The following is a 16,954-nucleotide window of genomic DNA, read 5'->3' as shown; positions in this document are numbered from 1 at the left end:
TTCACTCTCCTTCGCCCCTCCGCTTTTTTCCACTCCTCTTCCCCTTCCTCTCCCACGCCAAAAACCCACCTCCCCATTCCTCTCTCCCATTCTCCCTTCCCTCCACGGGACCCCCCACCCCCTTAACTCTTCTTCCTTCTTCACCTCAGACCCAGTCCCTGCGCGCCGGCAGGACTTGGTCTCTTGTTCCAGATCTCGAAGTCATGGCAGGACCTGGGAATTGGAGGGACAAGGAGGTGACAGATTTGGGCAACTTACCGGTAAGTAAAGGACTCCAGGCCATTGATAGCCTGTGTGCTTCTTTCTGTGGCTTTGAAAGCCTCGAGAAGAGAACCCACACCCTTCAGCAGCCTAGGCCAGGACTTTGACCTGCAGTGGCTCAGGATGGGCCAGGGAAGCTCCTGTGCAGCATCAGCGTTCCTGAGTTTCTTGAGGAATTGATGGTCACCAAAAGCTAAAGGACAGGGTGAGGTTGGGGAGAAAAAAGTGGGTCCTTAAAGGGTGGGGCCTTTTCTAAATAGAGTCCACTTTGTCTACCAGCGCATGGATACCTGTAATAGCAATGTTCCTGGACAGGACAAGCGATTGACCACCCCTTTTCCTTTTGCCAACAGAGATCTCTCTACCTGTGGGTGTGACCTTCTTAAGAAAAAGTAATGAGCACTAGAAAACTGAAGCATAGGCGTCACCCAGCTCTCACTTTGTAGTAGCAGTTTTTAAAACTTTATTATCACCAGGAGAATGTTTTCGATTTAGTATTGCTGGGGTGAAAAGGACTCGACGCTGCTTGAAAAAGAACTGAATTCTGTATGTGCCTATTATTTTTAAAAACAATGTATTATGTCCCTTAGATAACGAAATATAAATCTTTGTTCGTGGTTATCACACACAGGGTCTCCAGTTGAAATTGATTGGTGAGCTATTAAAGCCAGCATCATAAACAGCAGACTTAGTACTGTAGCAACACTGTCTATATCAATGGTATCTGGTTTCTGGCTGATACTGGATCCCATCCAATTCCATTTTTCAAGTTCCCTTTTTAGATTGGCATTTCACTTGCACCCTCTCTTGAATGCAAAGGGCCTCTGGACTCTCCAAAGGAGAAATAAGCAGACACTGTGCTGGAATGATCGCTAAGCATGTGTAGTTCAGGGCAGTGGCCTCCTTGCCTTGAGAAAAGCTAAATATTAACCTTGAGGTTATAGGACTATTCAAAGTCATCTTGCCTTAATTAATTTTGTGTATGTTTGGCATTTAAAGTTATGTGTTGTTAATGATGGCAGATGCCTCCCTAAAAATGGGGCATTTCCAAAGCCTCCCTTTATAATTTTACATTAGAACGGTGTGAGGTCAGGGGAAATGATGTATGTGGGAAATATTTTAGCAAACTGTTATCATTAAAAGAACATACTTCAATACAAAACTGTTGAATAGCAACTATTAGAATTACTGTTATTGTTGCAACTTCATAAAAAAAAAGACCAAAGAATTAAAAAAATAATAATTCCTTTCTTTTTACCCAGATACATCTGAAATCACTTCTTTTCCAGGATGTATACTTGAGATTTCTGGACTATGGAGGCCTCAGTTGGTGGATTCCCTTACACCAAAGCAGAATTTTCCTATTCAGACTAAGAATGATTTGGTTCTAAATAAGAATGTAAAGCCAATGAGTGGGCTGTTCCCCTCCTCAGCATTCTGGGGGTGAGGAGGGGGCAAGGGAGTGAAGCACACGTGGGCAAACTGAAATAAACTGCTTTCTAAAAATGACCAAATTGAGGGATGAAAAAAAAAAACTTATAAAATGATAGCACAGGGAATTCCAATCCCTAAGGAAAATCAACAACAACAACAAAAACACGAAGGTGCTATTATCACAAATCCTGGGGATAAATTCCCTGGATTAACTGACCTGGTCCTTGCTTTGGCATACTCAGATCTGAAGAGAGTCCAAGAGATAAGCAAAAAAGCTAAGATCTTTATATTTCAGTAGAACATTATCAGTGATCTCGAGATTGGGTGAGGGGAGCAGTGGGTAGAGGAGAAAAAGATGAGATTGGTTTGTATTGTTGGGGAATATGGAAAAGACACAAAAACATGGGGTGTCAAGAATATTTTCTCTCATTTTAAATCATCATGAAAGGTTCAATTTGGGAAAATTCTTATATTTCAGAATTTTAGAGTAGAGTCATTTTCTATACTATGAGCAAATCATGGGTAATTCTCCCCTTTCCCAAATCCAAATTCCACGAAAATAAATATAGCTAAAGAGCAACACTATTTTCTTTATTTCAAATGCTTAGAGATTTAAAGCCGTGTTTTAAGTCACTGAGGTGTAGGAGGATTTTTGTTTTGTTTTGTTTACATTTAACTTATATCCTGATGACTCTGAAGTAAAGAAACAGAAGTGATAGTTATATTAGTTTGCATTTTAGTGCAGAGAGAGATGTCCAAGCAAAGAAAACATCAAAAAGCAGTCTCCCTTGTAATAGTTTTTCTCAATAGGACACATATAAAGGACAGAATATTGGCATATGTCCCTGCTCACTGTAACAATTTGGAAACAGCGAGATAATGAGGGGAGATACAAACCTTGAACTGACATATTGATCAAAAGTATCTTGGAGGCCTGGTTATGGACTGCCTGAGCAGTAGATTCTATAACTAGAATGCAAAGGCCCTGGGTTCAATCTTATCCTACGTAGGCATATATCAATATATATACAAATTTTTCAGAGTATAAAAATACAATTAAATTTATATTTGAGATTTGTGCATTACATACTTTTTTGTGTTTTTTTTTTTCAAATTAATGACCAGAAATCAGTAACCCTTGAGAGCACAAACTTGTAGAAAAATTTATAAGAAAGGGGTGGAAATTTGAGTCAGAGGTTGAACGGTCATGAGTTTAAGGCTATTGTGGGTTGGTTATATAGTTAGTTTCAGAATAGCCTGGGCTTCAAAGAAGACCCTCTTTCACAGCACAAAACAACAAAAAAAGTGATAAAAATTTGCATGGTATCTTTTAATTAGATAGTATATTAATTCTTAAACATTAAGCAGTTATGAAAATAGAGAAGAAGATTACACAAAGTTCACAATGATAAGTTATAATGATGTAATTATAAACCTTTTGCATAGGGCACTATGCAAAGGGAGCCAATACAATTATCAATGACTAGGTCAACTGTATCATGTTTGTCCTTTGTTTTTAAGATAGGATCTCATGTAGGTCTGGCTGGCTTCCAATAACTGACACTGGCCTTGAGCTACTTGTTCTTCTTCCTTTATTTTCTTAGTGCTTGTATTAAAGATAGGGCCCACCACATAATCATACTTGTTAATGATCCCCTGTTACTTTTTCCTGTTATTAACTGAATACATATCTCCTAAAGGAGAAGAAAAAGACAGATATTTCTGCCTTACACTTCCTTTCTTTGAAAAGAAAATTGCAGTGTTGTGTTTACAATTTTTTTGAAATAATGTGTTTTACCTTGCTTACCCAATACAAGGGCTATTATATTTTTATTAATTTGTAACTTATTATATATATATATATATATATGTACATGTATAACTAGAAAGTCTTCATTATTAAATCCTCTTCATCTCCAACTGTAGCTTGCTTTTCACTATGATTGTGCCCCGAGCCTTCTATGCCCAGTATGGTAATGACATTCCTTGCGGCTTTGGCCTTGGTATTTGTCACTGCCATGTGTACTCCTAATCTATATTGGGGTCAGGATTAGACAGGCTTTGAGAACACTAGTGGCTGAAATGATCTGAAATAGGACATGATCCAAACACTATATTTGAATTACTTCAGTTTTATATTTAAATACAACTTCCAGTTTTCCCAGTCTTCACTAAGACGGCAAAGCCTGAGTTCTGCCTTCAGTCCTGAGAAGCTTTCCACTTGGCCAGGCCCCTTAGCTGCTGTGTGGAAGCAATTTTGCCTTTAAGTGCTCAGTCTTTGAAATATCCAGCACATAGTCCATTACATGTAGAATATTGTCCCAGCCTGACATTGTAATTCAATTTAGTTTCTGAGCCATGTTCCCTGTCTCTAGGACAGTGTTTTTCTGGTGTTAATGCACAGAGACAGGGAACATGAGGATTGAGAGTCATTTGGGTAACTTGAAGAATCATCTAAGGAAATTCTGATTTCATCATTTCATATTAGCCCTAAGTATTCTTTATTTTCAAATGGGATTTCTAAATGAGTCTCATGGAGACAAAAATCTATGCAACCCATGGATTCTGAACTAGTGACCTCTAAGCTCTGTGAAGCTCATCCTTTCCACTGTCTCTGAGTTTCACTTGAGTACTTATCCCATCAGAACCAGTGTTTTAGAAACTCTACCCATAAGTTCTTTTTATAAAATTACTATTTGTATGATCAATAATAAAGAAACTATTCTGACATCTCTCTTATGTATTTACACAGTGTTTATTTCCCCTCATTTGCTGTATTAACCAGTGGAACTTGTTGCCTCACATTTAAGTACATTTGAAACTTCTTGCTACCTGTGTTGACTATATATTGCTTTTCTATCCTTCTTTCTATAGTCATATTTAGTTTTATCAATCAGACTTCGAATGTGTCTTTTTTTTGTTTGCTTTTCTTTTCTTTTTTCTTTTTTTTAAGATTAATTACAGTTTATTTACTTTGTACCCAGCTGTAGCCCCACAATTCCCTGCCAATCCCACCCTCCCTTCCTCATCTCCTCCCTGCCCCTCTCCTAGTCCACTGATAAGGGAGATCTCCTCCCTTTCTATCTGATGCTAGCTTATCAGGTCTCATCAGGACTGGCTGCAATGTCCTCCTCTTTCTTGACCAGCAAACAGTGCCTTCTAGTGGTTCTTTTGCTTCCTTCTTGCACACCCTTAAGGAAATTGGAGTGCCATTGGAGTGGTCACTCTTTCCTTCTGATTTCAGAAGGAAAAAAAAAAAACTCTCAAATTCCAGTTTTCAAGGGCAATTCAATTAAGACTTTTAATTTACTAGCGATAATTTGGATATACAGAAATACACTGCAATTTTTAAAATTGTTTTACGGTTTCCAGCTTAGAAATAAGTTGACTTGGCTTTTTTTTTCACATTTTTGAGAGAAGATATAGCAATTGGGGATTCTTATTTTATAGTTCAGAATAAATGTTTTCTGACTAAAATGGAAAATTAGATATAAAAGCTATGTATTAATTTACCGATCAGCACAGTTCTTCCTCCTTTATCTCAATTTAATAAGCATTCAGTCGTAAAACAGAAATGATAAGGATTAAAAATAACACCACACAAAATTAATAAAAACAATAGTCTTAAAGCATAGAATACTAAGGTTGATAAGCTTTTACAAGGTGAAATTTTAAAATGTATTATTTTATGTAAAGTGAACATTACGGTCATTAAGATAGTTTGTGAAGAGAAAACAAGATTCCTGACAATATTAATGAAGCTTTTAAAAAGGACTCTGTGATTTCCACAGTACATTTTTTTTTCATTTAAAATCGGACTATAAGTTGTGCTTGTTGTTGAAGAATAAAGGTAGGATAAAATAAATTTCTGCCTTTTTCTGAAGATTCAGAGATTCAGGCTGGATAGACAGTATGAGAGTTCCCTAACAAATGTTACCTTTATCACACTAAACATAAACTTACTTATAAAAATATTAGCCTACTAATAGCAGATAGCTAACTTGTTCAATTATTTTAAGAAGTAGCCTGGCTCTGCAAGATGACTCAGCAGGTAAAGGTGTTTGCTGCTAAACCCGAACCTAGAATTCAATCCCTGGGACCCATAAGTTAAAAAAAAAAAAGTGTCCTGTAAATTGTTCTCTGACCTTCAAATCCATATTTTTTTTTTCTTTCCTTCTTTTTTTTCTTTGTTTTTTTTTTTTTTTTTTTGTTTTTTTTTCTTTTTTCTTTTTCAAGGCAAATTTTCTCTGTGTATCCTTGGTTGTCCTGGACTCACTTTGTAGACTAAGCTTGCCTCAAATTCAAAGAGATCTGCCTGCTTTTGCCTCCCTGAGTGTTGGGATTGCAGGCATGTGCCATCCAGCATCTTCTAGTTTTAGACTGAAACTCCTAATGGCATGATCTGTGCTTTGCTGTTTGTTTATAGAGACAGTAGTTCTGTTTCTCCACTTATAGTGGAGTCGATTAGATTTTGGATCTAATATCTACCCCTTATTCATTTATGTTAAACTTTTTACATATTTAGTTAGAACTCAAAATTGATAAGTGAATACTTTTTTTAGCGAGTGCTTAAACTTATCTCTGTCTTACTTATCTTTGCAGTTTATTCAAAATTACTTACCTGTATATATTTTTACAGTAGGGTCACATAATGTCTTAATGTTCTTTTTTAAATAAATGGTTATATTCAATCTAAGGACCTCATTACTTGTTCTTTTTGTAAATGATGGATTCATCAAAGAATATGCTTTGGGGGATGACTTTTCTTTTGTAAATTGAAAAGGAAAAAAGCAGTTTAGATTTTTTTTTTAAGAAAACTGACTATTTTTGTTCTACTTTTGTAGGACCCAACTGGAATATTCTCATTGGATAAAACCATTGGTCTTGGTACTTATGGAAGAATCTATTTGGTAAGTGGAACTAGGTTATATATTCATGCTTAATTTTCTAATAACAACTGTAATTGTGAGTCAAAACCCAATAGTAAAAATAAAATACTTCTAAAATCCAGTGATAAATCCAAGAGTGAATCAAATTAAAATATGTAACTGACATTTTAAAATTTATTTTTTATTAGTACAAATAAATGGATTGGAAAATCTATGTTGAATCAACGAACGTAAGATGCAAAATTAATAGCAAAATTTAAAGTCCTCAATTAAAAGGAGAAAGTATAAAATGCACTGTACCAAAATAATAGTATTACTTATTTTATATTTCATATCAATGTTTTAATTGTCCATATTCAACATTTAATTGAATGATTTTTTTATTTATAGGCAAAGTTCATAATTTCCCATATTCGTACACATGAGTCTACAAATGTATAGATAAGGTCTGCTGAAGAATTTCTCAAGAAATGCTACACTTATTCTATAATTATACATTAAACATTAAGTATGTTCTAGGAACTATGATAATCTCTTGGAATGAACTAATGACTGGAACAAGGATAGTTCCTACTCTTTTGGGGATATAATATTGAAACCTATCATTAGGTGTATATGTGTATAGAGGTTTGTTTGAAACACCCACATATTTATGTAAGTAAACACACCTATATAATTGTAATGGTCATATATTAACTGTGAGAAAATTCATAGCAATATAGATGCATAAAATAAGGAAGTTTATTTAGATTGGAGGATCAGTGTTGACCTCCTTCCTGAAAAGTTAAAAATCTTGGTATCAAGCAAATAAATATGAAATGTTGTTGTGGAGGATATTAATACATTTTAAGGGAGATAGGACAGTATTAAGGGCTGGCATGTAGCCTTGTCTCCTTAGTCAAACCTTCTTCTTGTACTCTAAAGTAGAGTAAACATTACATCTACGTTGTAATGTTATAAAATATAAGGGTTCACCCAAGGAAGTATTCATTTTTCCAAGGCCTTTCCCTTAAAACCAGTATTACTACGAATTACATGTCAGGTTTACGTGGATGGTATATCAATGCCCTGATCTAGGATTAAAGGGAACATGTTTCTTCTTCAGAAAAGAGTACTCTCTACCAGGGCTTGTCTGGAGTACCATCATCCTAGTGAGCCTTCCTCTCTAATTTATCTGCAACTAAATTTATTTATTAGTCTATTTACACCACATTGGCTCAAAAGATGCTTTTAAAATTTTGCAACAAAACACAGTCCACAAAGCAGCAGTAGCAACAAGGCCAGGCCTTAAGTGTAAAAATCGTTTAGTGAGTATGGGGACCACAGAGATGGACCATGAAAAGGACAAAAGTTTACTTTTCTTCAAATAGTTTTGATCTTACACATAAACAGAACTGATTATCTATGGACTAACAATGGCACAGAGCCAAATATATTGCTTACACTAAGTTTCATTTAATATTTGCTAACAGTCTCAGTTTTGCCTCCTGATACAATGATAAAACACCTTATACATCGGTAGGAAAATAACTTTTTTATGAAAGACACATTTAAAATATGTACATTTTGTAAATATTACAATATGTAAGTGGGTGTGTATAAGTATATATGTATGTATAATTCTGACTAAAAAGAACAGAGCATTCTCTATCACCAAATTTTGGAAGTAAGGTAAGAATTAAATAAGCATTCTTCAGAACTGTGATGGCCTCACCAGAAGAAGAGTCAAAAAGAGAAAAAGGTATGATATACAGGGAAATTTGCTTTTTCATGTTAATGTGAGTCAATTAATGCCTTTACACTTAGTTGTGTGGTATACCAGATGGTATGTGATGGTTATAATATTATGAATTTTGCTTTTACATATCCTACAATTGTGCTATAATTTTATTTATATTAAATATACTCACTGTTTTATATTCAATTTTTTGGTGGGGAAGGGCTTGGATTTCCAACTCCCTTAGACCAAATAAAATAAATGCTTTTATATTAACATTTGGTTTAGCCATTTCTAGAATTTTCACTTGTTTGTGAAGATCTCATTTTATATCTGGTATGAATTGCTTAAGACTAACAACCTTAATGTTCTTTGTAATTTGGGACTCTTATTAATGAAATGTATGACTTTTTCATTACTTCTGAAAGGTATTTGCAAGCATAGGAGCTGGATTGACATTTTCTTTTTTCTTTTTTTTGTATTTCCTCTAAGACATAAAAATATATCACTCCATTCCATATGGTTTCCATAGCTTCTGAATTTGTGTGTGTGTGTGTGTGTGTGTGTGTGTGTGTGTGTGTGTGTGTTTCAGAGATGTCCTCTCTTGCTTTCTTGCCTGATTCTAGGAGTATTAGTTCTTACTAAGTGCTTGTTGACCCAGTGCTGTGTGGCAGGGAGGAAGAGTTTCCTATTTCCGATATCAGCCTTACTCCAAACTAGTTTTTGGCTTCCCCTCATAGAGGACTTTAATGTTACCGTTCTCTCATTGCAACGGATCTTTATCTGTACTCTGGAATGAGTAGTTAGCGGCCTTTCCTCCAGGTAGAATGTTTATTCCTTAGGAAAAAAAGAATTGTTCTCTCTTCCTTAGGTCTGTGCCATAAATCCACATAGATGGAGGTCTGAGTCCCAAGATTTTTGTACCCTCATGCATATTCATACCTGACCTTTAGTAATTCACTTAAAAAACAAGTGATTTCTTCATGTGTACTTAAATGCATGTCTACTACCAACCACTGTAGTCATAGGTGTGTCCATGCTCATGACTAATTCCTCCCTGCAGGTGCTTGCCTTTCTTCAGCCTTAAGGCTTCATGGTTGCTTCAAAACTTCTCTCTGATTTCAAAAAGTGTCATTTTGGTAGCTTGTTTAGCTTTTTCTTCCTATAAAGCGAGGAGCGTTCTCTTCATATATTCCATATACTCATCCAAAGTGAAAACTCTCTGTAAATGTCTTTTAAATGAACGTTCATAAATCAACTATTCATTATATGGGAGGAAAATCACCTGCCACAAATTTGATGTGAACCTATTCAGATCCAGAGATAGAAAATTCCTTCCATTGTAAAATTTCCTAAGCAAAACCCAGTTTTAGGATATTGATGATTAAAGTTCTGTACACTACAAAAGATTTCTCTTTGTCACTCAAGATTTTAACCACTTTCTATTATATCTCAAATTAACATCCTTCTGTAAAAAAGTATATTAATATTACCCTAAGAAACAATGTGGACTAAGCCATCAATTTTATATTTTAATTTTTTATTTATTTTTACTAATTACAATTTATTCTCTTTGTACCCCAGATGTAGCCCCCTCCCTCATTCCCTCCTAATCCCACCCTTCCTCCCTTATCTCCTCCCATGTCCCTCTCCAAGTGCACTGATAGGAGAAGTCCTCCTCCCCTTCCATCTGACCCTAGCTTATCTTGTCTCATCAGGACTGGCTGCATTGTCTTCCTCTGTGGCCTGGTAAGGCTGCTACCCCCTCAGGGGGAGGTGATCAAAGAACCAGCCACTGACTTCATATCAGAGTCCTTCCCTATACCCCTTACTAGGGAACTCACTTGGAACTAAGATGCTATGGATTACATTATGCAGGGGTTTTAGGATATCTCCATGCATGGTCCTGGGTTGGAGTCTCAGAAAAGACTCCTGGGCCCAGATTTCTTGGTCCTGTTGCTTTGCTTATGGAGCTCCTGTTCCCTCTAGGTCTTGCTAGCTCCTCCTTCTCTCATAAGATTCCCTGTACTCTGCCCAAAGTTTGGCTGAGTCTCAGCATCTGCATTGATGCCATGCTGGGTATAGTCTTTCATAGGCCCTCTGTGATAAGCTCCTGTCCTATTCAGTGTTTTCTCCCTCTTCCAATGCCCATCCCTTTTGCCTTTCTGAATGAGGACTGAGTATCCTACCCAGAGTCTTCCTTCTTAATTAGCTGTTTTAGAGGAACAGATTTTAGTATGTTTATCCTATATTATATGTCTAATATCCACTTATAAGTGAGTATATAGCATGTGTGTCTTTCTGTTCCTGGATATCTCACTCAGGATGATCTTTTCTAGATCCCACCTTTTGCCTCCAAATTCCATGATTTCCTTGTTTTTAATTGCTGAGTAGTATTCTGTTTTGTAAATGTACCACAATTTCTGTATCCATTAATCAGTTGAGGGGCATCTGGGTTGTTTCTAGATTCTGGCTATTACAAATAAAGCTGCAAATGACCTTGTTGTGTACTTGAGAATATTTTGGATATATGCCTAGGAGTGGTATAGCTGGATCTTGAGGAAGCACTATTCCTAATTGTTTGAGAAAGTGCCAGATTAATTTCCAAAGTGGTTGTATAAGTTTACATTCCTACCAGCAATGGAGGGGGATTCCCCTTTCTCCACACCCTCTCCAGCATGTATTGTCACTTGAGTTTTTGATCTTAGCCTTTGTAATGAGTGTATGGTGAAATCTCAAGGTCAGGGTCCTTTTGATTTGCATTTCCCTGATGACTAAGTGTTTCTCTGTATTGAGAATTCTCTGTTTAACTCTGAACTCCATATTTTAATTGGATTATTTGATTTGCTGCTTTTTTAGTATTTTTGTTTCTTTCAATTAAATTTTTATATTAATTACAGTTTATTCACTTTGTATCCCCCTCCCTCATTCATTCCCAACCCCACCCTACCTCCCTCATCTCCTTCCATGCCCCTCTCCAAGTCCACTAATAGGGGAGAACCTCTTCAACTTCCATCTGACCTTAGCTTATCAGGTCTCATCAGGACTGGCTGCATTGTCCTCCTCTGTAGCCTGGAAAGGCTGCTACCCCCTCGGTGGGGGTGTCAAAGAGCCTGCCACTGAGTTCATGTCAGAGTCAGTCTCTGTTCCCTTCTTGAATTCTTTATATATTCTGAGTATTAGCCCTCTGTCAGATGTAGGGTTGGTGAAGATTCTTACTCATTATGTAAGCTGTTGTTTTGTTCTGATGACAGTGTCCTTTGCTTTACTGAAACTTTTCAGTTTCATAAGATCCCATTTATTGATTGTTGATCTTAGAGTCTGTGCTGTTGATGTTCTGTTCAGGAAGTTGTCTCCTGTGCCAATGAGGTAAAGGATCTTCCCCACTTTTTCTTCCAGCAGATATAGTGTATCTGGTTTTATATTGAGGTCTTTGACCCACTTGGACTTTAGTTTTATGCAGGGCGATAAATATGGATCTGTTTGCATTTTTCTATACATAGACATCCAGTTAGACCAGAAACATTTGTTGAAGATGCTGTCTTTTTTCCATTGTATGGTTTTAGCTTTTTGAAAAAAATCAACTATCTGTAGGTATGTAGGTTTATTTCTGGGTTTTCTTTTCGATTCCGTTGATCAATCTTTCTGTTCCTTTGCCAGTACCATGCAGTTTTTATTACTGTTGCTCTGTGGGACAGCTTGAGATCTGGGATGGAGGTACCTCCAGATGATCTGTTGTTGTACAAGATTGTTTTATCAGTTCTGGGTTTTTGTTTTTCCATATGAAGTTGAGAATTGTTCTTTAAAGGTCTGTAAAGAATTGTGTTGGTATTTTGGTTGAAATTGCATTGAATATGTAGATTACTTTTGGCAGGATGGCCATTTTCATTCACTATGTTAATCCTTTTCTTTTTTAAGATTTGTTTATTATGTATACAATGTTCTGTCTGTATGTACACCTACAGGCCAGAAGAGGGCATCAGATCTCATTATAGAGAGTTGTGCGCCACCATGTGGTTGCTGAGAATTGAACTCAGGACCTTTGGAAGAGCAGCCAGGGCTCTTAACCACTGAGCCAACTCTCCAGCCCCTTCCCTATCTTTATCCTAAGGATCCATGACCATGGCGATCTTTCCAACTTCTGATACCTTCTTCACATTCTTTCTTCAGAGACTTGAAGGTTTTTTCCAAACAGATCTTTCAATTCCTGCTTAGAGATATATCAAGGTGCTTTATGTTATTGGTAGCTATTTTGAAGGTTGTAGTTTCCCTGATTTCTTTTTCAGCCCTTTTTTTCTTTCATAAACAGGATTTTTTGAGTTAATTTTGTATCCAGCCACTTTGTTGAAGGTATTTATCACCTGAAGGAGTTTTCTGGTTGAATTTTTGGGATCACTCATGTATAGTATCATATCACCTGCAAATAGTGATACTTTGACTTCTTCCTTTCCAGTTTGTATCTGCTTGATCTCCTTTGGTTGTCTTATTGCTCTAGCTAGGACTTCAAGTACTATGTTGAAGAGATATGAAGAGAGTGGGCAGCCTTGTCTTGTCCCTGATTTCAGTGGGATTGATTTAAGTTTCTCTCCATTAAGTTTGATGTTGGGTATAGGCTTGCTGTATATTGTCTTTACTAAGTTTAGGTATGTGCTTTGTATCTCTGAACTCTCCAAGACTTTAAACGTGAATGGGTGTTGCATTTTGTTAAATACTTTTACGGCATCTAAGGAGATGATCATGTGTTTTTTCTCCTTCAGTTTGTTTATATGGTGGATTAGATTGAGAGATTTCTGTATATGGAAACACTTATGCCTGTCATGAAACCTACTTGGTCATGGTGAATGACATTTTTCATGTGTTCTTACATTTGGTTTGCTAATATTTTATTGATTATTTTTGCATCAATGTTCATAAGAGTGATAGGTCTGAAGTTCAGTGTTTTCATTCTGTCTTTGTGTGGTTTAGGTATCAATGTGACTGTGCCTTCACAGAATAAGTTTGGTAATGTTACTTCTGTTTCTATTTTGTGGAGTAGTTTGAAAAGAATTGGAGTTAAAACTTCTTTGAAGGTAGGGAAGAATTCTGATCTGAAACCATCTGACCCTGGGCTTTCTTTGGAAAAGAGACTTTTGATGACTACTTCTATTTCCTTGGGGAACATAAGACTATTTAATCTATTTACCTTATCATGATTAAAGTTTGATAAATGGTATCTATCCAGAAAATTGTCCATTTTATTTAGACTTTCAAATTTTGTTGCATATAGGTTTTTATAGTAAGACCTAAAGATTGTTCAGATTTCCTCAGTGTCTTTATTTATGTTCCTCTTTTCATTTGTATTCCATTGATTTAGATAGTTTCTCTCTGCTTTTTAGTTAGTTTGACTAAGGGTGTGTCTACCTTGTTTATTTTTTTAAAGACTCAACTCTTGATTACATTGACTCTTTGAATTGTTTTCTTTGTTTCTAATTCATTGATTTCAGCTCTGAGTTTAATTATTTCCAATTGTCTACTCCTCTTGGGTGTGTCTGCTTCTTTTTTCCTAGGTCTTTTAGGTGTGCTGTTAAGTAGCTTGAATGAGATGTTTCAAACTTCTTTCGGGAGGAACTTAGTGCTATGAAATTTCCTCTTAGCATTGCTTTCTTTGTGTCCCACGAGTTTGGCTAAGTTGTGCCTTAATTTTCATTGAATTTTAAGAAGTCTCTAATTTCTTTTTTTTTTTTTATTTCTTCATTGACCAAGCTGCCATTGAGTAGAGAGTTCTTTAGTTTCCGTATGTATGTAGGCTTTTTGTTATTTCTATTGTTGTTGAGGTCTAATTTTCATCCATGGTTATCTGAAAGTATACAAGGGATTATTTAAATCTTCACGTATCTGTTGAGGCTTCTTTGTGCCTGACTATATAGCCAATTTTTGAGGTTTCACGAGGTGCTGAAAAGAAGGTATACTCTTTTAAGTTTTGGTGAAATGTTCTGTAGACATCTATTAGGTCCATTTGATTTAGTACCTTTGTAAGGGCCATTATTTCCCAATTATCTTCTGTCTAGATAATCTGGCCCTTGATGAGAGTGGACACTCTGAAAGGGCAGGGAACAATGTGTGATTTAAGCTTTAATGATGTTTCATTTACAAATGCATGTGGTCTTGTATTTAGGGCACAGATGTTCAGGATTGTGATGTCCTCCTGGTGGATTTTTCTTTTGATTAATTTTGATTGAAAGTCTATTTTTTTTTTTTTTTTTTAGATATTAGATTTAGATCGGCTTGTTTTTTGGGTCCATTTGCTTGAAAAACATTTTTCCTACCCTATACTCTGAGGTAGTGTTTATCTTTGTTGAGAGGTGTGTTTCTTGGATGCAGCAGAATGTTGGATCCTGTTTCCACAGCCATTCTGTTAGCCTGTGTCTTTTTATTGGAGAGTTGATTATTTTGATGTTGATAGATAATAGTGACCAATGAATGTTAGATTCTTTTATTTTGGAGTTGGTGGTGTTATTGCATTTCTATGCTTATTTTCATTTAATTTTTTTTTTTTTTGTGATGTTGTCTATATCCTGTGTTTTCCTGGATGTAGCTGATTTTGTTGGATTGGAATTTTCCTTCTAGTATCTTCTGTAGGGTTGGGTTATTGTGTAGATATTGTTAAAGTTAGTTTTGTTAAAGTTTAAAGTTAAACTTTAGTTTTACTTAAAGTTAAAGTTTAGTTTTGTCATGGAATATTTTGTTTTCTCCATCTATGTTGACTAAAAGCTTTGCTGGCTATAGTAGTCTGGATTGGCATCTGTGGTCCCTTAGAGTCAGCATGACATCTGCCCAGGTCCTTCTGTCTTTCATAGTTTCTTTTGAAAAGTCTGGTATGATTTGGACAGATCTCCCTTTATATGTTACTTGACCTTTTTCCCTTGCTGTTTTTAATATTTCACTTTGTTCTGTAGATTTAGTGTTTTGACTATGATGTGACATGAGGAGTCTCTTTTCTGGTCTAGTCTATTTGGTGTTCTGTAGGCCTCTTGTATGTTTATGGACATCTCTTTCTTTAAGTTGGGGATATTTCTTTCTATGATTTTCTTGAAAATATTTTCTGGACTTTGGAGCCCGGAATCTTCTTTTTCAACTATTCCTATTATTCTTACATTTCATCTTTTCATGGTGTCCTTGATTTCTTAGATGTTTTTGTCTGGAACTTTTCCAATTTCACTTTTTTTTTTTCAGGAGATGTATCACTTTCTGCAATTGTATCTTCAGCACCTGGGATTCTCTCTTCCATCTCTTGTATTCTGTTAGTGATGCTTAACTTTGTAGTTCTTGATCTTTTCTCCATGTTCTCCAGCTCTAGGGTTTTCTTTTGTTTGTGTTTTTTTTTTTTTTTATTGATTCTGTTTTCATATCTTGCACCATTTCCTTCATCTGTTTGAATGTGGATTCCTTTCTTTCCATGATGGCCTCTATTTTTTGTTCATTTCATCTCTATATATCACTACTTGTGCCTCTATATGTGACTCTATTTGTTTCCCTGTATTTCTTCTGTATTTCTTTGAGAGTTCTGTTCATTTCCTCTTTATTTGCCTCCCATAACTGGATACACATAGATTTGAAATCATTTTTCTGTGTTTCCATTGAATTAGCATACCCATTCATTTCTGGTATTGCTGGTGAAACCATGATCTCTTGATTTTTGTTGGATGTGTTCTTATGCTCATTTCTAGCCATCTCCTTATCCATAACCTTTGCTGTTTTTTTCCTGGATTCTGTACTTCAGACTGAGCCAATCTGTCTTTGGTATCTGGAGTATTCTTCAGGAAGATGGAAGAGGTCCACCAGTTTGAGAGTGGATGTTGGTGTTTCAGCTGTAACTAAAGGAGGAAGGTCGCTGGCATATGTGTGCAAGTGTGGGTGTGTGTGTGGAAGTGTGTGCCTTGAAGGACAGGGTGCTTGTGTATGTAGATGCCTGGAATGTGGAACTGAAATGAGGGAGGGAGTGTGGGTGCTGTTGCTGTTCGTAGGCACAATGTGCTTGTGAAAGTGCCCTGAATACTTCAGTGGCTAAGAGGCCTATCCTACTGTCCTCCTGATATTCAGGTCTGTCTGGGCTCCAGGCATTGTTTGCCTGGACTCCGCTAACAGACCTACAGAACAGGGGCTTCAATGTTGAGAACACTATCCCAAGGATCTGTATGTTGCCCACAGTGGTGTGTGGGTGGGAGGGATCTGATATCTGTCTGCCAGCATAGAGGGACCCTAGATCTGGCACTCTGAATGCATCCACTTGAAGGCGCATTCACTTGAAGGCTCACTCACTGGCTCACAGCCCTAATTAGAAAGCACGGCATTTCCCCCATGTTGTCTACTTTCAGATTTGGCCCCACAGGGGCAGATTAGAGTGTAGAAGATCCATCAGCTCAGTGGTGTTGACTGTTTGCCTACTGGGCAAGGAGACCTGTACTTGGGGTATCCACCTCTGCAGTCTCAGTCTCCAAGCATGCAGGAGACTGTTGTTTCGGGTAGCTGCCCGAAACTCTTGTTTCGGGTAGCTGCCACCCTGCTGTCACTACAGACCCTGGAGGCTGGTTCAGCTGCTTGTTGGGATGTGCATACAGCTGCCTGCTGCCGCAGACCTGGGATGCTTGCCTCTGTTGTTTCATTCACTTAGCAT

The 16,954-nt window shown here is 36.7% G+C and overlaps 1 protein-coding gene across 1 annotated transcript in view; it reads left to right on the top strand.

Moving 5' to 3' along the window:
• The first annotated feature begins 203 nt into the window (after window positions 1-203).
• The window catches only part of Nrk (Nik related kinase), a 135,474-nt gene continuing 118,723 nt past the window's right edge, over window positions 204-16,954 (top strand). The window contains exons 1-2 of the mRNA XM_055607309.1: window positions 204-260; window positions 6,540-6,605. Coding sequence (XP_055463284.1) covers window positions 204-260; window positions 6,540-6,605 — 123 coding nt within the window. The remainder of the gene's footprint in view (window positions 261-6,539; window positions 6,606-16,954) is intronic.

The sequence above is a fragment of the Psammomys obesus genome, unplaced genomic scaffold, assembly GCF_907164565.1.
Source record: "Psammomys obesus unplaced genomic scaffold, mPsaObe1.curated_primary_1811, whole genome shotgun sequence".
NCBI lineage: Eukaryota > Metazoa > Chordata > Mammalia > Rodentia > Muridae > Psammomys > Psammomys obesus.
This window is presented reverse-complemented; position numbering and strand designations above follow the sequence as displayed.